The sequence below is a fragment of the Chelmon rostratus genome, chromosome 5 (genome assembly GCF_017976325.1).
Source record: "Chelmon rostratus isolate fCheRos1 chromosome 5, fCheRos1.pri, whole genome shotgun sequence".
Taxonomy (NCBI): domain Eukaryota; kingdom Metazoa; phylum Chordata; class Actinopteri; order Chaetodontiformes; family Chaetodontidae; genus Chelmon; species Chelmon rostratus.
The window spans coordinates 21,985,891-22,009,381 of NC_055662.1; the positions used below are offsets into that span (position 1 = coordinate 21,985,891).

Here is a 23,491-nt window from a genome sequence, read left to right on the forward strand (position 1 = left end):
TCCCTGTGGGTAAATATTCCTGAGCACCTCAAATTATGGTCCAGCTGATGACAGGACTCTGCACAAGAAATTACAGTTTTTGAAGCTGCCATTAGTGGATCACTTTAAGTTGTTTTAACCAAATAATTGGGCAATGATGGCATCACATACAAACAAAACTCTCAATTCTCTCCTCTCGGTCAGAGTGTTATTTTTGAGCCACAGAACTCAGACTGCCAGTCTTATTGCAATGTGTTTTGACTACAGGTGGTGGCCGCAATAAAAACTGAATCCTCTCTGAACCTCACTGCTACATTTTCAAAGGAATCCAACATTATGAGATTTTAATATGTTTAACTAAGGTTTCAGGCTATTGCATTGGATTGCTTTATATTTCATAAGTGTTCATGTCATTGTGTCCACTCCAGTAGAAACCAGCGAGCAAAGATTGCAACCGATAGAGTCTCTTTACGCCTTAATGTATCTCCAAGTGACTGTCTGAATAAATCATTCAGTGTTGTCACCGTGTGCACAAAGCTGGCCTCTTTACAGCAGAGAACAATCTCAAAGCTACTATGACATAACACAAAGAGGCTTTCTTGTATCTGTCTCAAGAAAAACAGAAGAGGCAGAAAATACTTACCACGATGATAATGATGATGATGACGTTCTGTGTTTTTAAAGTTTGATTCTGCTGGACCATGACTGGCAAGCAAGGGAGGCAGTGGAGGTCCATGTGCAAAGGCCTGGTCCTGGGTACCTTCCTGACCAGCTGCATGATCCTGCTTTACTGCTTCTCCACTCCACAGATCCACCTCAGTCTGCCTGAGTAAGACTCATCACACTGGTGTTCACACATTCTGTAGAAAACATGATGTAAAACATACAGCAATTTGAAATCTTCTTCAGTAATTACTGTAGCCTTGAGCTGAGAGGATCAGCTGATTGGCAGAAAAATAATCATTTAAGTTATTTTTCAGGCAAAAATGCAAAACAGGCACCTTTTATCTTCTCAAATGTGCTGCTTTTCTTTATTTTGTGTGAGATTAAACTGAGAGCATATTTCATCAGCCTTATCAACACATTTACCATTTGATTGTTTTCCCCTCTGTAGGGTTCCAGTGCCTTATTCATGCGCCCACCGTCCATCCCAGCTCCACCCAAAATCAACCACAAACAGCTCACAAAAGACCACAGGCCAGACCTGCACTCCTAAAGTGGATATCATGTTCATGAAGACCCACAAAACGGCCAGCAGCACCTTCCTCAACATCCTTTTCCGCTTTGGAGAGAAGCACCGTCTCAAATTTGCCTTCCCAGACAGCAGAAATGACTTCTTCTATCCGTCTCCTTTCCAGCGCTCGCAGGTTAAAGACTACAGATCTGGAATGTGCTTTAATGTTATCTGTAATCACATGCGCTTCAATGCACCCGAGGTGGCCAAGCTGCTACCTATGGACACTTCCTACATCACTATCCTGCGAGACCCCGCAGAGCTTTTTGAGTCATCCTTCCACTACTTTGGCCGACTGGTGCCTTTTACCTGGAAGATACCAGGTGACGACAAGCTGACTGAGTTTCTACGTGACCCCCATTATTACTTTGATCCAGAGGGCTTCAACTCTTTCTACCTCAAGAATCTGCTGTTCTTCGACTTTGGACAGGACAACACTCTGGAGCTGGATGATTCGAGGGTAGAAGAGGGAATCAAGTTCATCACTGACCATTTTCAGCTGGTCATGCTGGTGGAATACTTTGAGGAATCACTCATCCTGCTCAAGGATGCCCTCTGCTGGGAGATGGACGACTTGCTCTTCTTCAAGCTCAACACCCGTAAGGGGTCCACTGTCTCTAAGCTGACCCCTGAGCTGAGGGCCAGGGCTCTGGAGTGGAACGCTATTGACTGGAAGCTATACCAGCATTTCAACCAGACTTTTTGGAGGAAAATAGATGCATATGGACGACCGCGGATGGCTGAGGATGTGGCAGAGCTCAGGAGGAGGAACGCGGAGATGGCATCCATCTGCATTGAGGGGGGTCGTGCCGTAGAAGCCGGCAGCATCCAAGAGACAGCCATGCAGCCCTGGCAGCCCATCGGAGAGAAGTCCATCATGGGGTATAACCTGAAGAAGAATATTGACAAGGCACATCAGAAGCTGTGCCGTAAGATGTTGATGCCAGAGCTTCAGTACTTAACAGAGCTTGGGGTCAACCTGTGGATCACCAAGCTGTGGGGCCATGTACGAGATATCATTAACTGGTGAGCAAGAGGGGCCAATTCAACTCTGACCGAAGAGGAATCTGACTGTGTGGCTGATAGAGTGAACGGTTAAAGGTTTATGTCACATTTCAATCTCATGAGCTGTCTCATTTTGTTGAAATGTATCCACAGTGACTTGTTTGCATTTCATGTGATTGTGTGCTGTAATGTATCTGATGGGTGCTTGAGAAAAAAAAAATATTGTAGACCTCACAATCTACAAATACTGAACCAGTTTACTACACGCAGATGAGGCTTAGTATTGTTCTCTATGTTTGTGAGTCAGTTTTCAAAAATCTAAATGTTCTTACTCTCGGATGTGAGCTAATGGAGTAGATGAGTGAGCAATGAAGGTTAGGACTAATTTAATGAGCCTTTTTGTGGAATAAAGACAAAAATGTTGCCATCACTGCCAATTTTTTAATGTTGAACAGAGAAAGACTCAATGGTACTTTCCTTTGGCCCAAATATTGTCAAACTCTTTGATGCCTACCCCCTGAAATTGAAACATTTAATTTCTAAAAGACTGAAACCTCACTAAGGGCTCAAATACAGATGTGAAGATAGTGAATGTAAGTATTACATCCAACTTTGCAGTCTATGGAGGACAAAATCAGCCATAATTTAAACAAACAGGTGAGCAAACACAGATCTTTCTCATGGCAGACATTTTCACTTGTCATGACAGGGAAAACACAGTTGCAACTAATAACATTAATTATTGATCGCTCTGTTCTAGGACTCCAGAACTGCTACAAATCAATTATAGCAATTAGCTGCTTTACCTGCAGTAACATGTCAAAATGTCTGTCATGAAAAACAATAAATAAAAAGAAGCAAAATAATTTCCTAACTCATTTATTTTCCTTGTCAGTTTTTATAATATATGATATATGTTGAGTTCTCTGCTATATAATATTACATTTTCGCCTCTCCAGGGCAATTCGCTGTTGTAGCCAATTCTCCTCTTCCTCCGGTTAATCCTGATAGCATTCGAACTTGCCGGGTGTTTTGGCAGGTGCACTGGTAGTGTGGTGCGACTCTACGCTGCTTAGTAAGCCAAAAATAAAATTCACCATCAGCCAAGTCAGGTAAATCCTATCTAGACAGGCACTATGACAGTGACTAACTGTGTTTACACCTACATGTGTTTACGCAGCCTCATAATCTTAGCCTGCAAAAATAACGAGAATTAAATTTAGAAATACGTTTCCTGTATCCCACATTTATTTCTTAATTTGTGTCCATTCACCTGTATATTCATTTATTCTGTATTTCTGTGCATTTAATATCCTGCTTATTGTGTTTTATATGTAATGGATTCAGTTATCGTTTCATTTATGTGTAATTTTTCTGATTTTGTCCTCCATATACCTCGTTGTCTTTCCTGGCAATGTATGATAATCTATTTATCCTCAAAATAAAGAGAAAATTGCATGTTCGTGTTGCATGTATGAAATGTTCTGTCTGATTCATAAAATTGACAGCTTCCTCTCTGTGACTGTTTAATCCGTATTACTGTACGTATAAGTAAGGTTGTTCTAGGTTAATTGTGTGAGAATGTATGTGACATCCCAACATATTTGAATAGGTTGAAAAATAATGCATCTTGAAATTATGGACCAAGACAAACCACCAATTCTTGAGTGAGTAAACCAATTTTGGCAGCGGCTACAATGTTGGAGGATTGTCCTGTTAAAATCAGTTTGGGATGCAGATTATACACCAAAGTGGGAATGATACGGTTGTAAGGAGAGGTGAGTATTTATTATAAAAACTATATAAACACAACAATTAAACACTGTTTGGATACTAAGATAGTAGCAAGACAAAAGCAAGCTTATGGAAACAAAAAAAACGATAAAGAAAAAAAAATACAATGCCTGCAGTGTGAGGGGACATTGTTTTATCAGCTATTTGTCTGACACAGTCTTAATGAGCTCAGAAAACCATTGGTTGCTCACATTTTTAGAGAAATTTGTGTGCTCGAAGAGGGAATCAGAAAGTCAGCTACCGTCTTTACCTGCGAAACAATCTTATCAATCTTATGACTGGATTAATTAAGAATCCCCAACTGATTCCCCTGATGTCAACACAACACATCATACCATTACTCTCAGATGTGTGTGCATACATCTAGATATACAAGCACACACTGACAGTATAGGGTATACTTTAATTGTGTCCCTGGATGTACAATCAGTTACTCTTTCTAATAAAACACCCCCTACAAATGGTCACTTGTTGTGACTTAAGCCGTTATGAGTGGTTAATAAATAACTGACTATTGTTTTACAGAACAGTTACACGCCAATATTTAGAAGGATGCTTGTATTTCCAGGTTCAATCACTCTGGCTAGTTTATGTACAGCTGCAGAACAGCACACATCTGCAGACTTGATAGATTATTGCTAAAACTCTTTGTTAGTCACTCACGTTTAAAATTTCAGGTAACTCAAGTTTGATGGGAGAGTTTATTAGAAAATGACAAAACCATGACCACTCATTCCTTTTAATTCCGTTTAAAACTGCTTTTTTCATAGCGGATTGGAAAACATTTACTTAAAAACATCTATTTAAGGTCTTACGTACATTTGTAACATTTAAAACTGTTATATTTAAAGTGTGCACTTTACATGTAGCCTATGAGGATTAAATTAGTTTAACAGGAAGTGAAGTACTCACCAGTCTCGCGCTCGGGGGCGTGGCCGGCCGTGGCTGCTCTTTAATGATGGCGCTTTTGTTTTGCTAGTTTTACGCTAGTTTTTCGCTAATGTCTTTCTGCGTACTTGTTCACTCAGTAATAATACTAGTTTAAGTGTTGGAGCGTATAAAGCAGATTTATTAGTGCGACGTTAGAAGCTGTTCGTTAACTTTTCATTAGCTGTAAATGTTAGATGTTGCTTGTTTTGCAGTTTAGCATTGGCACAAAGCTAGCTAGGTAGCCAGGGCTAGCTATGCGGCTGGTGTTAGTTTTTAGCATCGCTAGTTGCTAACTGTCACTCGGAAGACCATAATCCTCTAACGTAAATAAAGCGGATAACATTATCCACACAGAGAATATCAGTGTTAGAAACATTAGCTGTCACGCTGGAGGACTGAAGTGGACGATGGCGTTAACTGTAAACGTCCATGCAGATGAGTGGCCCTGAGAAATGATTCAGCTGGATGAGTTAGCAACAATGTCTTGTAAATCCACTAAAGTGGCCCCGAGTGTTGATTTCGACCACAGTTGCTCCGACAGCGTGGAATATTTGACGCTCAACTTTGGCCCTTTTGAGACTGTCCATCGCTGGAGAAGACTCCCTCCGTGTGATGAGTTTGTTGGTGCAAGGTAACTTGTTGACACATGAGTTGCTGCAGCTGTAATTGATCTGACTCTACTGAATAATCTGCGTATTTACAAGCTTGGATTCACCCTGAACTTCATTTTCTTTGTTTAGGCGCAGTAAGCACACTGTTGTGGCATACAGAGATGCCATTTACGTGTTTGGGGGAGACAATGGGTGAGTAGTAGTGAAGAGTGACTGGCGTTTTTCCTGTATACACCACATGCCCTTATTTTTTTTATGTCACCTATTAGGAAGAACATGCTGAATGACTTGCTCCGCTTTGATGTGAAGGACTGCTCATGGTGCCGGTAAGGTTACAGCAATGCATCATAAAAGAGCAAATAACATAAATATCTGCTTTATATAATATGATTTATTGTCTGTGTATGTTATTCACTGCAGAGCCTTCACCACTGGAACTCCACCTGCCCCCAGATATCACCATTCAGCTGTTGTCTATGGCAGCAGCATGTTTGTTTTTGGTACCTTTTTTGTTTATATTCTTCATTATCAAATTTCATTCATTCTATCCATTTTAAACTCTTGTGATATTGATGTTATAATGCATAATAATGACTTTGATTGATTTTTCAGGTGGCTACACTGGAGACATCTACTCAAACTCAAACCTGAAAAACAAAAATGACCTTTTTGAGTATAAGTTTGCAACAGGGCAGTGGACTGAATGGAAGGTGGAGGGAAGGTAATGTATTTTTAAGATGTTTAAATTGTGTTTTTATGGTAGATTTTTATATAAGTTGTTTCAAAATAGATAGATATACTCGATTTATCCCACGCAGGGAAATTGCAGTTTTTTTTTTGTTTGTTTGTTTTTTGATCAGGTCAAGTCTGTGGCCAATATTTAACCTTTTCCTAAAACAATTCTGGAGTTTATGGGAGTTTATTTTTAATCTTTTCAAAAACTGGTGGGAAAAAAAGACAATTGGTAATTAAAACACTGGTTTTGGTGTTATTTTTATTACTTTGAGAAAGATTTCAATAAAGGGCACCAGTAGTGCATTTTGTGTTTCCTCCCCTTGTGTCCATTTTTCAGTTTCTATAATAAAGCACAGTGTGAGCTGTCCTAGTTGCAAGAAGACCTCATTAACTTAAAATTACACTGAACCAACCTGTTCCTTTTCAAAAGTTTTGGTGTTCTTGGTTCAGATCTGTAAAAAGTGAAAACTCAGCTAGTACAATATCAGAATTAAGCCTTGCTGTCTCTGTTTCAGCTTGCCGGTGGCTAGGTCTGCACACGGGGCCACTGTCTATAGTGATAAACTGTGGATCTTTGCTGGCTACGATGGAAATGCCAGGTATATTTGACTTTTTTATACTTTTCTCACAAAGGACATATTGTTTTTTCACATATATTAATTACAGATATTTTCCCCATGTGCAGGCTTAATGACATGTGGACCATCAGTCTGCAAGATCGAGAACATGCGTGTTGGGAGGAGGCCAGTATAATACATTATACATACTATAACCAGAAGAACTTTGAGAGTAGAATTCACACAAACACTGAATTTGTTTGTTAACGTCTCTGTCTCTGCCTTTGTGTCCATCAGATCGATCAGAGTGGTGAGATTCCTCCATCTTGCTGCAACTTCCCTGTAGCCATATGCAGGGACAAGATGTTTGTGTTTTCTGGTCAGAGTGGAGCCAAGATCACCAACAACCTTTTTCAGTTTGAGTTCAAGGGCCACATGTGAGTCCACCTTTTGCCTTTGCCAACAACTCACCTCAGTCACTCATCCTGTACTTGTATGCGATGCATGGGACTAATCATCACACCATCTTCTCAGGTGGACACGCATCCCGACCGAACACTTACTGCGGGGCTCCCCTCCACCTCCCCAGAGACGCTATGGCCACACTATGGTTGCCTTTGACCGCCACCTGTATGTATTTGGAGGTGCAGCTGACAACACTCTGCCCAACGAACTGCACTGCTATGATGTGGACTCTCAGACCTGGGAGGTGATCCATCCCAGCCTGGACAGTGAGGTATGAACAAAACAGATTTACAAAGAAGTGTGTCAATACATCATGCAAGTGGTTGAATGAAATCACAAATGTGATTTTGTTTCTTGAATTCCAAACAAAATCATGTTGGTCCTCACTTACCACCCCGACTGTACTATCCCTTGATTTTAACTGCAGTCTGCAATCTGTGTAAAAACAATTAAAATGTTTGTGTTCATTTCTTAGTCAGCTACTCTTCATTAAACACTGTAGAGGACAATTTGAGTTTTATTGTTACAACGTATCTGGAAAGCCTGGTGATTGTATGAATCTGGTGGAAGCACAAGTACTTAGCAGCAGAATCAGTGCTGATCGCAGGAGTATGGGTGCTCCTTTAGTGCCATCCTGGAGTTACAATTAAACACATTTGTTAATGAATCCTTAAATACAAATTTTGAAGCAATACTTCTGGACAATCTCCTTACCCTTTAGTGCAGAAGCTGAATTTTATCTGCCTGTGCTTCCTCAGATGCCCAGCGGGAGACTCTTTCATGCTGCAGCTGTGATTCAAGATGCAATGTACATCTTTGGAGGAACTGTGGACAACAATGTGCGCAGTGGGGAGATGTACAGATTCCAGGTTAGTGCCAAACACGTTCATTGGTCTAAATACTTTACTTCATTAGGACAGTGAGGTTTAAAGCCTTTTATATCTAAACATTATGGACTTGGTGTACTTGAACCATAAAGCTTGTTTGTAGAGTAGGTTTAATAGTTATGAGCTTCTTAAAATATAATTTTCTCCTTCTTGCAGTTCTCCTGCTACCCAAAGTGTACTCTCCATGAGGACTATGGCAAACTGTGGGAGAATCGTCAGTTCTGTGATGTGGAATTTATTCTGGGCGAGGTGGGTTTTCATGGTCGCTTTGTGATACTGTGAGGCTGAGCATTGCAAGTATAAGGTGACTTTCATATTATCCAACTAAAGTGATTTTTCTATCTGTTTAACTGCTTGTGTCGTTCACAGAGGGAGGAGAGAGTCTTGGGGCATATTGCCATAGTGACTGCAAGATGTCAGTGGCTGCGGAAGAAAATCCTGCAGGCTTGGGATAGGCAGCGGCAGGTTAGAGCCATGCAGCATGTGCATTTTCTCTGACAAAAAGAAAAACGATTGGGGTTGTCAAAAGATATTTATACACACGAAACAAAAATCAGACAGAGCCATATTAGTAGTTCATTTCACTCAACTATCACAGAGACTGTAAGTCCAGGAACACGCAAAGTAAAACAATATCATGAAATGAAGATCATCAATTCCCATATAACCTGTACACAAAAGTGATGTTGTGTTGATGTAACTCCCAGCTGCTGTGCCATTCAATGTCAAACAGCCATAAACTGACATGAGGCTGAACCAGCAGAAAGCAGAAGAGTTCAGTCCAGTTAATGCTTCCAATTAAGAAAGGATGCCCCTGTCACATATCACCAGATTAGAACCTTTGTGTTGATAATGTTAAGCAGTAGTCAGTGTCACAATACCGTTCCCAAGCTGACTACCACATTTTTTGAAGATTATCTGACTCAACGCTGCCTTTACATACGAACTGAAGCTGCAAACAGAATATGAAATAACTGACATGATATAAAAAACTGTACCAGCAAGAGGTCACTGCCACAGAGGAACCTCAGCTGGAATGTTAAACAAAGTGTTGCATGTTAAAGTGTTACATAATCTGTGTGCAGAAGACTAAACAGGAGAGCAGTGAGGAAAGTGATGAAGGGGCAGCTGGAGGCCCGAGGGATATCCCAGCAGGCAACAGGCCATCGGGAACACAGCCGCTGCTAGAGGTAGCCATCAGGGAGGCCGAGGCCCAGCCTTTTGAAGTCTTAATGCAGTTCCTCTACACGGACAAGATCCAGTACCCACGCAGAGGTACTTCTCTCCTCATGGTTGCCCTGTCTGTCAGTCTTCAGGTTGTAACTGAGAAAAGAGAAGCTAATAATTTGTTCTTTTCCTATCTTGTCTGTAGGTCATGTCCAGGATGTTCTTCTAATCATGGATGTATACAAACTGGCCCTTAGTTTTAAGCTTTCTCGCCTGGAGCAGCTGTGTGTGCAGTACATTGAGGCATCAGTTGACTTGCAGAACGTTCTCAGTGTTTGTGAAAATGCTAACAAGCTGCAACTGGACCAGCTCAAGGTACGTCTGTGTAACCGTTAAAGATGAACTTAACACTGGCTTCAAATCTTGTTTTTCCTGCCCTCCAGTGGTTGGAGTTCAGTGTCTTCAGTGCAGTAAATTTTCTAAATTCAATAATGCTCTGCTGCTTTGTGTTACATTATTTTATTATATTATTTTAAAAACAGAGATGAAGTGGAAACACAAATAATTTATTCTAACAATCATGCTAACAAATGATTTCTGTTCCTCTAGGAACATTGCCTTAATTTTGTAGTGAAGGAGTCGCACTTCAACCAGGTGATCATGACGAAGGAGTTTGAACATCTGTCCACCCCGCTGATTGTGGAGATAGTGCGAAGAAAGCAGCAGCCTCCTCCTAGGCTGTACTCAGACCAGCCTGTGGACATCGGGACCTCCCTGGTCCAGGACATGAAGGCTTACCTGGAGGGAGGCGGCCTGGAGTTCTGTGACATTATCCTGCTGTTAGACGGACACCCACGACCTGCTCATAAAGCCATACTGGCAGCCCGATCCAGGTAGAGACAGCAAAGGTTTCATGATCTGCTTTGTGCACATAAAGCAGCTAAAGCTATCAGGCCTCTGACCTTTTGTATATTTTATACACATTGACCCAAACCAATCAAACAACTTTCACTCTCAGTGACAAAAATGTGTGGTCTTTAGGTTTTGATGAGACAATTTTAAGGCATTTTCAGACATTTAGAGATTTACTAGACCTTCACTCTTATTTACTTTTGCATTGTGATCCACTTTACTTGATTTTAGACTTAAGAGTAAATGTAATTTACCAGCGACCACCAAGAAATGCATTTTGTATCATGAAAAATGTGCAAACGTTTTAGGGAGGTGATTACATTTTCTTATCATTGACTATGTTTACATGCACACTAATATTCTACTATTATTGTGAATATGACAAAGCATGTGGGATACACTGGTACTATCTGGTTTCAGAAGCAGTCTTTAGACATGTGCACAGCACATTCAGAACATGTGTCTCATTTTGGGTTTTCATATCAGTTTGACGTACAGCCTCTCATCTGTTTACTATCAAGTCTGTGCGTTGCCTTGCCAACAGTTTGCAAGGCTGGGATAGAGGTGCATGCACCAGAGAAAATCCCGCATTTCTGTTTGGAAGGAGAAATGTACCTACTTTTTATATATTATGAATAACTTGGATATCAACAGGTTTTTGAGTGTGTGCCAATATCACAACAGCAACCTTAGAAGAAGGTGCTTATAATTTACAGCTTAGTAGGAATATTTTGGGATATTTTGTGCATGTAAAGCAGGCATCTCAAACCGGTTCCATAAAGGGCCGCGTGGCTGCAGGTTTTCATTCCAACCCACGAGGAGCACATCAGGCCAACCAATCAACATCAAGGGATCACTTAGTTATCAGCTGAAGACTGAGATCAGCTGATTAATTGATTCCAGCCTGGTGTGTTCCTCCTTGGTTGGAATGAAAACTTGCAGCCACGCGGCCCTTTATGGAACCGGTTTGAGATGCCTGATGAAGAGGTAGTCATTGAACTTTGTCTGTTTCAACTCAGCAATGTCTGACAGTTTTTAACGTTACATTTTTCCTCCTCAGTTACTTTGAGGCGATGTTTCGCTCCTTCATGCCCGAGGATGGGCAGGTTAATATCTCCATCGGTGAGATGGTTCCAAGTAAGCAGGCGTTTGAGTCCATGCTGCGTTATATCTACTACGGTGATGTGAACATGCCTCCAGAAGATTCTCTGTATCCTTCTCAAATTCAGACTTTTATATTTATTCAGATTAAAAGCCTTTTCCCTGGCAGAGCCCACTATAATTACAGCACTGACAAAATCTTGGAAACAATTTTGCAAATTTAATGAAAAGAATTTAGGAATGAGGCCACATCCTTTGATAAAGGCAGCCCTTGAAGTGGGACACGGCTTCTGCTCCTCTCAACCGTCGAGCCAGAAAATACAATTGTGACGAACAGAGAGGAAGTGTGGTGGAATTAAAGCAGGATGAGAAAGTTGTAACCACAATGGCTGAGTGTGAAAAGCTGAGAGACCCGTCAATCAGAGCAAGCACACTCAAAACATACATCTTTGATGTCTTCTGTTGAAACACTCACTCTGGATTTGTATTTCAGTGAGGGAATTTTGAACAGTCAAGTCCACCAAACCAGAAATTTGGGTTTAAACACAAGCATGAAAATTAGTATTTTTTTCTGTATATACCTCGAGATTAGAGCTACATTTAGGCATTTGAAAATGCTTATGTGTTAGAATAAGAGGTGTTTGAGGTTAAGTAAAGATTTGACGTGGTTAACATTAAGGTAATCATTTCACTGGGATCCATAAAAACGATACCGTTAGCATCAAGTTATTGTAACTGTATCGTAATGGACTTCTTTGATACTTTGCCAGAAAGAAAATATAGCTTTTAATTCTTTCATTAGCATAGAAGTTAGTTGCGAATACTCTAACGAATGTCTCCTTCTGTCAGATGTTTTCTGTGCTGCGTGGGTGGTCAGAATACATATAGTCCTGCTTTTCAGCAAAATGAAAATCACAAATTTTTCACTGGAATCTAGCGGAGAGAGAAAAGTTTTTGTGCCTTCCTTGACCTGTGATGAACAGCTATCTGTTTGCTGCACCATATTACTACGGGTTTTCAAACAACAGGCTGCAGGCTTACTGTAAGCAGAATCTGGAGATGAACGTCACTGTGGAGAATGTCTTGCAGGTATTTATGTTTTTACCCAGGGGGGGGAGAAGTGACCTCATTTGAAAGTGTTACCCCATACTTGAAGATGTTTTTTATGCTGCATGAATCACTTCCTCACTCAGTTCTCCCTCAATATTTCAGATTCTGGAGGCAGCTGATAAGACCCAGGCTCTGGATATGAAGAAGCACTGCCTGCACATTATTGTCCACCAGTTCATTAAGGTGGGTGGGCTTGTATCCGGAGCCCTGGGGGTTTGCTGCCCACTCACTGCAGCTGAGCTAACCCTGTAGGCCTGTCTTCTTTGCGGGAGACTGACACCTTTGGCCTCCTGGTGGATCATCCTCCATCTTCTGCGTGGAGAGGCGACTGTTTACGGGCCGGCCGGCTGTACAAGCACCTCATCACATAACGATGAGGGTCAAAGTGCCACTCTGATTATTGTTTGTTATTCAAAGACACAGCGAAGCACGCAGTTCTCACCCCCCTTCACTGGAGTGTTGTTAGTGTTTCTGTTAAGCTTCTTTCTGTTTATCTTCATTTTTCATGCATGAGCAATCAAGTGCTGCTTATTCCTCATTTGACTCTGTTTGACTCATTGTCTTAATTTGTGGCTCATTTTTTTCATTTTTTGCTCTCCTCCCCTCCCAAAGGTATCCAAGCTCCCCAACCTGCGGTCTCTCAGCCAGCTGCTGCTTTTGGACATCATTGAGTCGCTAGCTAACCACATATCAGACAAACAGTGTGCCGAGATGGGCTCCGACATTTAGGATGACGCAGAGAGCCGGGCTCTTTTCTCCCCTCGCAGAAGCCATACATCTCTGCTGCACCTACTTCTAGTCTTTCCCTCGTCCCCAACACACAGTACTTTTTTTTTATGTTGGACCTGGCATGACTCGACCTCCTTATGCAGTATCAAATTGCTCTTGTCTCTCACTCTGCATCTCAGTGAAGAGTGAAATCAGTGAAGAAACCAGATTCTAGCTCTCTTACAATTGTTAAATAGTCCAAAAATTCCCTTTGATGTTGATTTTGTCATTTATTTATTTTGGTTACACAGAAGAAAAGGTCTGTGAGGTTGTTTTCTGCTCAGTATTGCTGCTGCATTTTTAATAGATATGCAGTGGACTGTAATAATTCATACTTGTGACACTGTAGAAATGTTCAAGTTTTGCTGTTTTAAGTTATCTGCTCAGGTACTTACAGCATAATATAAGACTATTTATCTGAAACTGTACTCACTTGTCTTATTATCATGTTAACACGCCAGGTTTAGAGTTGTAAGAAATCAAAATCATTATATGAAAATAATCAGAATGTATGTCTGTCTTAAAGCTGTTTTTTTGTTGGCCGAATTGTCACTGGCACACATCTTTGTAATACTAATCACCTCTTACCATTACTAACAGACAAGCTCTCTTTATCCATACCATATAGCAATGTGTGTAGTGGCATCAGTATGCTGTTATTAAGCATTTACCCACATGAGTTTCATGTATTTAAAGCCTTAATAAATCTTATACAAACTGAGTCATGTACTGAGTCTTGTTGGCCCTCTCAACTTTTAAGCTGTCTATTTAAGTGAACTACCTGATAATGTAATTAAAGTTTTTGCACAACCATCCTTTGGCAGCAATCCATAAACAGTAAAATGTGCCAACAATTGGTTGAGCCTTCCTATAAAAGATGTTCTGACCTAACATCAAACTCTGTTCAGGGTATTGGACCACACCGTCATAAATGTACTGGAGCCCCTAACAGCTGACTCCACTCTGGTCCTGATCTAACATACCATTAAATGCCACACTCGCCCAAGAAAAGAGCAGATATTCGGTGGATTGACCTGGCTGGATAGCTATTGCTATTTCTCAAAGTAAGCAACTCAAACTTGCGTTTAAAAAATCAGACCTGATGCTGTTTCTTCAAAAAGTCTTCATAGTTGCAGTGGTATTCACAAGTGTTTTTATATTGTATACCAGCTACACAGACCCCTGCCATAAACTAAAGCCATTGTAAGACTGAAAAAAGGTTAATGCCTTGACCTTTCATGAAATTAGCCACGTCCTTCAGAGGTTTCAGTTTCCACAGATCTATGGATGATAAGGTCAGACAAATGCTCCTTGGTTTGAGAGGGTGAACTGCTTCAGCTTCTGCGAGGTTTAGCACATGCAAGGATTTTAATTTACCCAAGTGAGCTAAATTACAGTTTAACTGGTAAACCCCATTGTATGAGTTTGTATGAGTCATGCATTCTTTTAAAAATACTTTTACAGTTGTCAAGACATCCAGACCAACTCTAAACATTCAAACTATTCAATATGACTTAATTAAAATGGACAAATTTTAAGAAAATGTTGCATTTTGGGAACAATTCAGGTGTTTTATTTTGAAGTTATATATTTTCTTAATGGGATTGATTAAAAAAAAAAGATTGACCTAAATGCTGAGGCTCTAGATTGAATATTCTGTTAGCTGCCAGTTGTACTGCAAGATCTGTACAGAGCCTCGGTGGAATTCACAAAGTGTTGGACTCTTCTGGACTCTGTTGTAAGCACCGTTGCAGTGAGCACAAAGTGCTATTCATAGTCTAGATACTTGAGACACTTGGCAAATCAAAAGCTCCTCTTTCCAGTTGCTTAGAGTGTAAATGTCTTAACTGAAATAATGCCCAAGTCTCATCAGTGAGATCAGTAAAACAGTTAATCTGAAATAATACAAACTTTGAAAGATGGATTGAAATTCACATCCATGAAGAAACAGACCGTCATATTTGTGCATTTAGCTTTTCATTCTTTTTTTGTGTGTATCCCACATGTGCAGCTTGCTCATGTTTCATTCATTTAAGTCCACTTGTGCGCACAGACAGCCCAGAATCCCACAGGACATATCCGGTTTCATCTAAAAACAGAGTTCATTGTTCGCTGTGATGATATTGAACACTGAAACAACACAGTATGTCTGTTGTCATGCCGCAGTCCTGGATAATCTCTCACTTTTCAGGTGCATTTTATTAAGGAGGCTGAATGAGTGGGCTGGACGGGTTGGTCCCGCTACCTCAGCAGGTGGGACGGGCTACAGAGCCATTCTGGATCTGGGACCTCTTGCTTAGACCTTCACACTTGAGCAGGAATCACAGCACAGGAGAGGTAAAATATGGTTTTTCTAACAACTAAAATCATGCAAAGAACTGCGCTCTTTGTGACGTTTGGAGGTTTGGTCACTTCTCTGATCACCACCTTCCTTCCACTGTGGAAGACGATGAACTCTGACCTGAACGAAGTGGAGAACTGGTTCTCTGGACTGTGGCACACCTGCCTCTACACCGAGGAGGTGGGAATTCAGTGCAAAGCCTATGAGTCCATCCTGGGGCTGCCGATGGACCTGCAGATCTCCAGGGTGCTCATGTCGGTGTCTATAGGCACCGGAGGCTTAGCTCTGCTGGCTGTTTTCCCAGGACTGGAGGGGGTTGAGGTGTGCGTGGGGCAGCCTGACCTGAAGAGACGGTTCCTGATCCTCGGCGGGGTGCTGTCCTGGGTGTCAGGGCTCACCACTCTGGCTCCTGTCTCTATTGTGGCCTACACAACTGTGGTGGACTTCTGGGACGAGGGTTTTCCCGATGTGATGCCACGCTGGGAGTATGGAGAGGCCATGTTCTCCGGATGGTTCGGAGGTTTGGCTCTGGTCATCGGAGGGACTCTCTTCTTTGTAGCTGTGTGCATGGGCGACTTCGACCAGAGACCACCAAGCGTGTCAAACAGCCCGCAGGTGAAGCACAGAACAAAGCACTACCTGAAGACAGAGGTGTTATAGATGTCAAATGTGTCACCTGCAAATTTATGTACTTTATAAGGAGGATTGTCAGCTTGTGGACTTTAGTGATGAGATAATGAAATACTTCAGTGGCTCTATTGTGTGAAATGACAAGAACAACGTATCTGACTGAACATGAAAACTACATGGCTGTTTGTGCTTTATTTGTTCATTTCGAAGTCAAATTGTTACTGATAATATCAAACACCTCCCTGTAATCTCAGCTTCTGATTCTTTGAAAAGTCTGTGGTACATCAATAAAACCCTGTTTTTTCATACATACAGTAACATATAACTTATGTCATCTTATTTGTGATATAGAGTTGCGTTTCTGATGATTTCTTTCTGCTGATTTTGATTTTAGAGTAAAATTTGGATTACCTTTTTGTAGCTTCCAAATAAAAGTGCTAGATGAAGAAAGTCATGTCATTGAGTACATTTAGTTTAAAATAAAGCAAAAACAACAGCAACCTAAATATAAAGTCCTTAGAAGAGGTACATAAAGATATATAGCACAACACCAAGTAAATAGCTGCTATCCAGCCTCATGCACAGGTCTGTCTTTGACTCATGGGAACCCTGAACAATCATGGAAATGTCCAACATTAGTGGTGAGCAGGGTCTCTGAGCCCACCGGCAGGGCAGGAGTGAATAGTTGCATTCCAGTGCTGCAGCTCCTCTGTGTTTCACTGTGTTTCGGGGAGGGACTTGGCACCACCAGCTCCTCTTAGTCCTTAATACACCATTTGGCTTCGCTGTGCTGCTGTACATTGTGATGGTTAGAACTGATTTGGATATTTTCGTCAGTTTCTTGATGTCACAACCATGTTTGCATCATATCAAACTGTGTCTAGATTGTGTTAAACATTTGCTGAGCCTCCGTCTGTGTAGCTCTAATAAACCACGAGGCTGAATCCACCCTAATAACAGCTGACATTAAAATCTTGGCAGGCTATGATTTGATAGTTTAGCCTATGAATGATTCACTCGCTTTTCTCGCCTCTCTTAATCTGGGTTTTTGGATGCTGCAGCTCCTCTGGCCCCTGCAGACCAGAGTACCCCCCTGTAATTCAATTAAACTGAGTGATGTATCGGTGATGTAACGCAGCGCCCACCCTGGGAGAGCCTGATCAGTCGTCTTGTCGTACATGTGCACACAGCCGACCCCTGGCTTCCACTCAAACAAGCTTTTAGATGTGCTCGAACACACGCAGAGAGCAACACAAACATGCTCGCACTGGAGCACATGTGCACGTGTCAGCTGTCAGCACGCTGCAGGAATACAGTGAAAATCTCTGTTATCTGATCAAACTCATTTTTCATTTGCACACACTGGCATTCTGGAAACAGCGCCAGGGTTGTTAATGCTGCATCTGGATCATCATCCTGTGTCAGTGCAGTCATGATTTCCACAGAAATGAATCTGAGATTTTCAGGTGAATGACCTTGCCCCAGCAGTTATTTAAAGGGGGGGTGTTGTTCCTCCCACAGTGGGAGCAGGAGGAATGGAAATATCTTGGGAGCTCATTTCTATAAGACTCAGTATACCTTTTTAATCCTGCTCCACCCTACCCCCCTAACTGAAACTGGGATTTACTGCACCAACTGCACTTTCACTCCTTCTCCCCCTGCTGCACACACTAAAAGAAGTGTTGTGCGCACATACTGTAAAAGCTGTTTTCAGTGTTTGCAGCAATCTGAGGAGTAGTTTTTTTTCATGTGTCCTGCTGGTCAGTAAAAATAGGTGAGTTTTAGCAATAGCTGATACTCCTGCAGCAGCGCAGCCATGCAGCACAATGCATGCACATTAAGGAGGCAGTGTGATAAGTGGGCAGTCAGACCAGGCAGTGCAGTGCAGTGAGGGGGGGCAAGCAAGTGTTTGATCAGGCTTAACTGGCAAGTCGGGTCTTTGACATCTGAAGGCAAGGCTGAAAGCGTCTGAATAGAAAAGCAAGCAGCCTGTAGGAGAGAGAGAGTATGTGTGTGTTTGTGTGTGTGTGTGTGTGTGTTTGTGTGTGTGTTTGGGAAAGAGAGAGGAGGGGTGGGAGGACGAGAGCAGGGAACGGTGAGAATTCATGCTGTGTTAGCATCCCCTCAGCAACTCCATCAATACTGCATACAGCTGAGAAACTGGCAAAGGTCCTCCGTGCTGCATTTGCAGGCTCGGCCAGGGAAAGAGAGCAACTCCCACGACCGGTCAGCTCAGTCTGCTGCTGGAGGGGGGCTCACACACACACACACACACTCACACACACACACACACACACTCTAGAGTCTCTGCTGCATCAAGAGGCAGAAGAGGAGAGCGGAGGAGGGTAGAGAGGGACGCACAGACTGGGAATACTCCAGTGGACATAGCCAATCCCGGAGAGGGACAGGATTGTTGAGGAGACTCGTGTGCTAATATGCTTCCGTGCTCCGCAGGGGAAGCTGAGCACCAGGGAGTTTGACAGGATCTCAGTGCACCTGCTCCATGCACACTGGTAAGCTCATTTATTCCTTTTACAGTCAGGGAAGCTCTGTTTTATTAGCTCCTGGTCTGATGTGATGCTCTGTGTAGAATTATTTCTTCAAGTGGATTCTGCCTGTATTGGACACTATGGGCCACAGAGTACTTCTGTGGAAGTTGTTTGCTCTCTGGTCCAGGGACTCAGGTACCAGATCTTTCCTGGGGAACTGTGGTGCAGTATATAAAACTGAAGTGTGGCAGAAACACAGAGCTGCAGTCCATAGATTTTGATTTATGGATCAGTTCTGCTGCATACATGTAAAATAAAGCCCAACCACTCATCGACAGGGCAAGTTCTTAATAGTTCAGGAACTCACACGATACAGCTCATAGTCTGTTTGTTTCCATTGATAGCTCCTTATGTGCGTGCGTGTATTTGTTTGTGTGTGAGCATGCTGAGAAACTGGTCAATGGCAGAATTGTTATATGGACGCACAGCTCCTCTGTGGGGGTGTACACCCCTCTGTAAACCACAATTCTAGTTTTCCATGACATCATGGAGAGGTTATCGCCCAAAGCAGCAGCAAAGTGACCTGATAGAAGTCGGTGGTGCGATTGTTAACCCACTTCAGCTTAACGACAGAACATAAGATACAGAATTTAAAGTTTGGATGAACTTTTTAAAGGAGAAAATGGATAAAGCAATGCTTTGTTTTTTTCTTTGAGTGCCACGGTAAACAGTGATGCATGACAGTATAATCTTTGTTTTTTAGAGCCACGTGGCATCTATGTATTAATCTAAACACTAATGGTTTGTTTTTGATTTCCATTAAAAGCTTAACTATACTCAAAAAACACTATACTCACACAATATGCACACTGGTTAGGCTGTCTGGGATCTTATGATCTTGCCTGAAACATGGTAGTAACATTACAATTTATCTACAAGCAAACAGTATACACATCTGCACAAACTTGGTCAAGAATGCTGTGAACGATCCTGCTTATAACATCTGTTTGTGTCACATACTAGGGCTGAGGATTGTTGAGTTATGTCGGCAGCAGAGCCAATACAAGTCAGTCAAAAGCTTTTTGGCGTTTTGAGCGACATCCTGTTGACTCAGCTGATGAAGGTGCATAAATCTAACTTCAAACACGGCCTGAGACTTGTCTACTTCACCCTCGCTTGTAAACAATCAAACAAAGAAATGCTATAAAGACCAAAGATTGAAACGATTTCGCCCACTTGTCCCTCACATCGAATGCTTCCTCAAGTTGACGGTAAACGAAATAGAAAACCACTAAGAGCCCGGTGAGAGAGCGCTTTTGCTCAGCAGTTGGCTTACGCAATCAGGGGACGATTCCTCGGGCTTATCTTGTTGTTTCACAAACCAGGAGAATGTGCAACCTGTGGGTGAGGGAGACAGGTGTGGTCAAATATTAAGAGTGCAGTTAGATTGTTGTGAGCTGTTGTCCTTTATCAGCTGAGGATCAGAGAGCCCTGATCGTTAACCGCAGGCTGACATACCTGCCGAGCAAGTGTGTGAATAAAACAGAGACCACCAGTTTGGGTTGTTGCAGGTAAATGAGCCACTGAACCAGCAGTCGTTATTTTATTCAGGTGGCCAAGAAAACGCTGTGAAGTGACATGTGATTAACAGTTTTTACTGCATATGTAAATTACAGCATCTGCTCTTCTGCTGCTGATGTTTTTATGGTGAGGATCAGGGTAGTTGCTGGCTTGGAGGAGGGCCTCTTTCTATGTGATGTCCCTTTTTGATGAGTCTTTGTAGAGCAATAACATCACCGTTTGCTGTAGAATGAGTTTTGAATGATGGATGTGACTGGCACAGCGCAGGCACTTTGGCGCTCAACATTCCTGCTTTTTTTTCCCCCACTCACAGTCAGTTTATAGATCAGCCTCCACACCGCCAGCTAGGAGCTGCATTTTGCTAATTCTCCCCTCAAACATTCCAGAAACAGGTATTACATTTGTAGGGAAGTGAGTGAAACTGACAGCTTGTTTGCAGGCAGGATTATTAGCACTGCTTGGGGACAGGCCCAACAGTGAGCAAGCGGGATCTGCGTCATATGTTGTGAAGGACCAAATCTGCTTAACCTACTTTAGTTTTGCACAAAATATCTCGGGCTTGCTGGAACGCCAGGATGGCAGCTCTTTGCCGTCCAATTTGTTGTTCATCAAACTTTCAGTGGTGACAAATAATTAAAGGGGCAACATGTGAGAGAGTCTTCAGCTCTTCAGGGGATGATCTGATATGTTGCTCTCTGTATTTAAAGAAACGCAGCATCAAAGGCTCCGCTGTGTTAGCATGGCTGATGACTGAATGCAGGAAAATGTTAATGTCTGGCACAGACGCACAGAGCAGGAATACAGACCAAAAAGAGGCTTTTTCCACGTGTGGGAGATGATATTTAAGCCAGAAATCATCACTGGCTTAAATTTATTTTTAAGTACTATAAATAAGTACTGGTTCTGCATTAAAATGGCCCCTTTGACAGCTGTAGTGTTATTTATGACATTATTAGACCGTTAATATTGATGCATCAATTCATAAGCAGCATTTCACTGTCTATGCTGGTCGAGGTGGAGCTACTTTAACTGCTTTACATACAGTCAGGTAGTTTAGTCCAGTGGTTTCCAGCTGAGGGGTTTGGGTCCCTCAACAGGTCACAAGATAAATCTGAGGGGCGGTGAGATGATTATAAGAGGAGGAAAGAAGAAAAAAAAGTTCTGCTACACAAATCTGCATTCACTTTTTGGACTCTCATCACCCTTGCCTTGACTCATTTTACCTGTTTGGGCTGTAAGCAGTTACTCAAATAAACTATTTGAGAAGCTTAGAGAGGAAATTGCTCTTTAATAGAACTACAAACAGCTCATAGACATCTGACATGTGGCAAGGTGTCACAGCTGCATGGTGTCACATGGCAAAACTGACAGGAATCACTAATTAGTGATTACTAAGTTCAGAAATTTTATTAGCTCATCATGTGTTTTTTTTTCAATCTGCAGAATAACTCGTAACTAAAGCTGTCAAATAAATGTGGTTTCCTCTGACATATTCAAGCAAAGTAAATAGGTACAGTGCAATTGTACTTGAGTAAATGCACTTAGTTACTTTCTTTCACTGCAAACAAACACATGGATTAGACACAACAGCTCTATCTCAGCTGCAGACTTGTGGCCAGTCAGAGGAGATCTTTCCATTTCTCATTTGTTCTCGGGAACTTTTTCTAAGCAGTGCTCCATTCAACACTGCAGACTTTTTTTCTGAAGTTCAGGGACATTAAGATGTGCTCAGAATATCAAGCAGTCCTTTTGGTTGTACCTCAAAAGGATAATTTGGTGATGGATTGCACCATGTTGGGTGATACACCTGCCATCCCGCAGCTTGCTCAGATTCATAGCAGCCAGTGAGCCTGTGAGTAACTAACTACTGTATGTGTGGGTGGAATACCAGAGCTGGCAGAAATGTGAGGGCAACGTGGCAACAAAAAACAAGGGGGATTTTGAAACTAAAGGGGCCCCTGCTTCCCTTTAAAGCGCAGTGTGACGAGAAAGTTAATAGGTGTCGGAGTGCTGTTAATATTTAACAGTTTCCATGCAATATGCATGAACAAAGGTAACAATGTGTGTGGAAATGTTCCTAATTAACACAATTGTTTCCTTTTTACAAGCACTAACATGTCATATAGACACACACACACACACACACACAGAAAATCATCTGGCCAGCTTTCCTTGGCTGTCTAATCCTGACTCTTTGAGACACTTCAGAGCAACATCAGTAACACAAACACAGTCAGTGACTTTGACTGATTAGAAGACACAGGACCATGAAAAGCATGCAGACACATTATGCTTTGTCAATCGAAAAGCAAAACTGTAAGTAAAAAGCTAAAATTTGAAACTGAAAGCAGTTTAAAAGCAAACAACTCTTTGAAAATGTCTAACGTAAACAAACAAGCCATGTTGTATATCTTACAAATCCTCTTTCTCATGAGTACAGCATATCAGACTTTATACAGCCAGTGCAACACAGATCAGGCGGTCACATGTGTAATCCAGGTTCTCTGAGTGGAGAGATCTCCACCCTACATACTCCATATGCACGGGACACTGACCCCCACGTGGGCAGTTGACTTGGATGCTCTTTAAGAGACATCACCTGTAGTGTCCACGCACTGATTAGCAACAATGTGGTTATATAAGTGGTCTCTCCTGTTAGGACAAAAAAAAAAAAAAAGAAAAAGAAAATGCAAATTAGATGAGAATGCAAGTCTATGCACTTATCTGATAAAATGGAATTTATTAGCCCCCAGACACCTGTCAGACTTTTTACTGCACATGTAACCAGTAACCATAAACTGCAAGCAACTTGTGTAACGTCAAGCACAGAAGCTCAGAAAAAAGTCAACTTTAAAGTAGTTTTATCTGGATAAAATGGCTGTTTTCTTTTCCTGGAAATCAGTTCTTCATGGATCTAAAACAGTAGCCTACACAGCAAGTTGTGCTTTTTAAAGTTGTAATTTATATAGATTTAAGAATTGGCATAAAAATAAAAATAACAACAACAACAACAACAATAAATATAATAATAAAAATAAGCGCTGAGCTGGATGGAGTGGATCCTGCAGTGATTCTGGTGCCGGTGGTGCAGATGAGGTTTTGAGCCATTGTGTAGATGCTGATGGTGTGTTTTATACTTCCAGTCAGACAGCGCTGTCAAATTTGATTTAGCATTAGGAAGACTTTTATTTATTT

General features: G+C 41.7%; 3 protein-coding genes across 4 annotated transcripts; all 3 read left to right on the top strand.

Annotated features, from left to right (window-relative positions):
• Nucleotides 1-680: 680 nt before the first annotated feature.
• gal3st1a (galactose-3-O-sulfotransferase 1a) lies at nucleotides 681-2,247 on the top strand. The gene is made up of 2 exons (XM_041937923.1): nucleotides 681-808; nucleotides 1,094-2,247. Exons 1-2 carry the CDS (start codon nucleotides 681-683, stop codon nucleotides 2,241-2,243), a joined length of 1,278 nt encoding a protein of 425 aa, XP_041793857.1. The 3' UTR covers nucleotides 2,244-2,247.
• Nucleotides 2,248-4,956: 2,709 nt separating this feature from the next.
• Nucleotides 4,957-13,970, top strand: lztr1 (leucine-zipper-like transcription regulator 1). Of its 2 annotated transcripts, none has more exons than XM_041936710.1 (19): nucleotides 4,957-5,573; nucleotides 5,683-5,745; nucleotides 5,823-5,879; nucleotides 5,974-6,053; nucleotides 6,166-6,274; nucleotides 6,804-6,887; nucleotides 6,974-7,031; nucleotides 7,143-7,282; nucleotides 7,380-7,581; nucleotides 8,069-8,179; nucleotides 8,354-8,446; nucleotides 8,567-8,662; nucleotides 9,283-9,472; nucleotides 9,570-9,739; nucleotides 9,974-10,257; nucleotides 11,337-11,486; nucleotides 12,361-12,466; nucleotides 12,590-12,670; nucleotides 13,100-13,970. In XM_041936710.1, exons 1-19 carry the CDS (start codon nucleotides 5,395-5,397, stop codon nucleotides 13,214-13,216), a joined length of 2,370 nt encoding a protein of 789 aa, XP_041792644.1. In that variant the 5' UTR covers nucleotides 4,957-5,394; the 3' UTR covers nucleotides 13,217-13,970. The 2 variants fall into 2 exon arrangements, with proteins under 2 accessions (XP_041792644.1, XP_041792645.1); XM_041936711.1 differs by having other exon boundaries at nucleotides 9,286-9,472.
• Nucleotides 13,971-15,599: 1,629 nt separating this feature from the next.
• Nucleotides 15,600-16,256, top strand: cldn26 (claudin 26). Its single transcript, XM_041937972.1, has one exon. It carries the CDS (start codon nucleotides 15,600-15,602, stop codon nucleotides 16,254-16,256), a length of 657 nt encoding a protein of 218 aa, XP_041793906.1.
• The last annotated feature ends 7,235 nt before the right edge of the window (nucleotides 16,257-23,491 follow it).

Bases quoted from the DNA above. Each gene is read 5' to 3' on its own strand.
- gal3st1a (XM_041937923.1), top strand. From the start codon at position 681: ATGACTGGCAAGCAAGGGAGGCAGTGGAGGTCCATGTGCAAAGGCCTG. The intron at 809-1,093 runs GTAAGACTCATC...TCCCCTCTGTAG, and splicing joins ATCCACCTCAGTCTGCCTGA to GGTTCCAGTGCCTTATTCAT.
- lztr1 (XM_041936710.1), top strand. From the start codon at position 5,395: ATGATTCAGCTGGATGAGTTAGCAACAATGTCTTGTAAATCCACTAAA. The intron at 8,447-8,566 runs GTGGGTTTTCAT...TGTCGTTCACAG, and splicing joins TGGAATTTATTCTGGGCGAG to AGGGAGGAGAGAGTCTTGGG. The intron at 12,671-13,099 runs GTGGGTGGGCTT...CCCCTCCCAAAG, and splicing joins TTGTCCACCAGTTCATTAAG to GTATCCAAGCTCCCCAACCT.
- cldn26 (XM_041937972.1), top strand. From the start codon at position 15,600: ATGGTTTTTCTAACAACTAAAATCATGCAAAGAACTGCGCTCTTTGTG.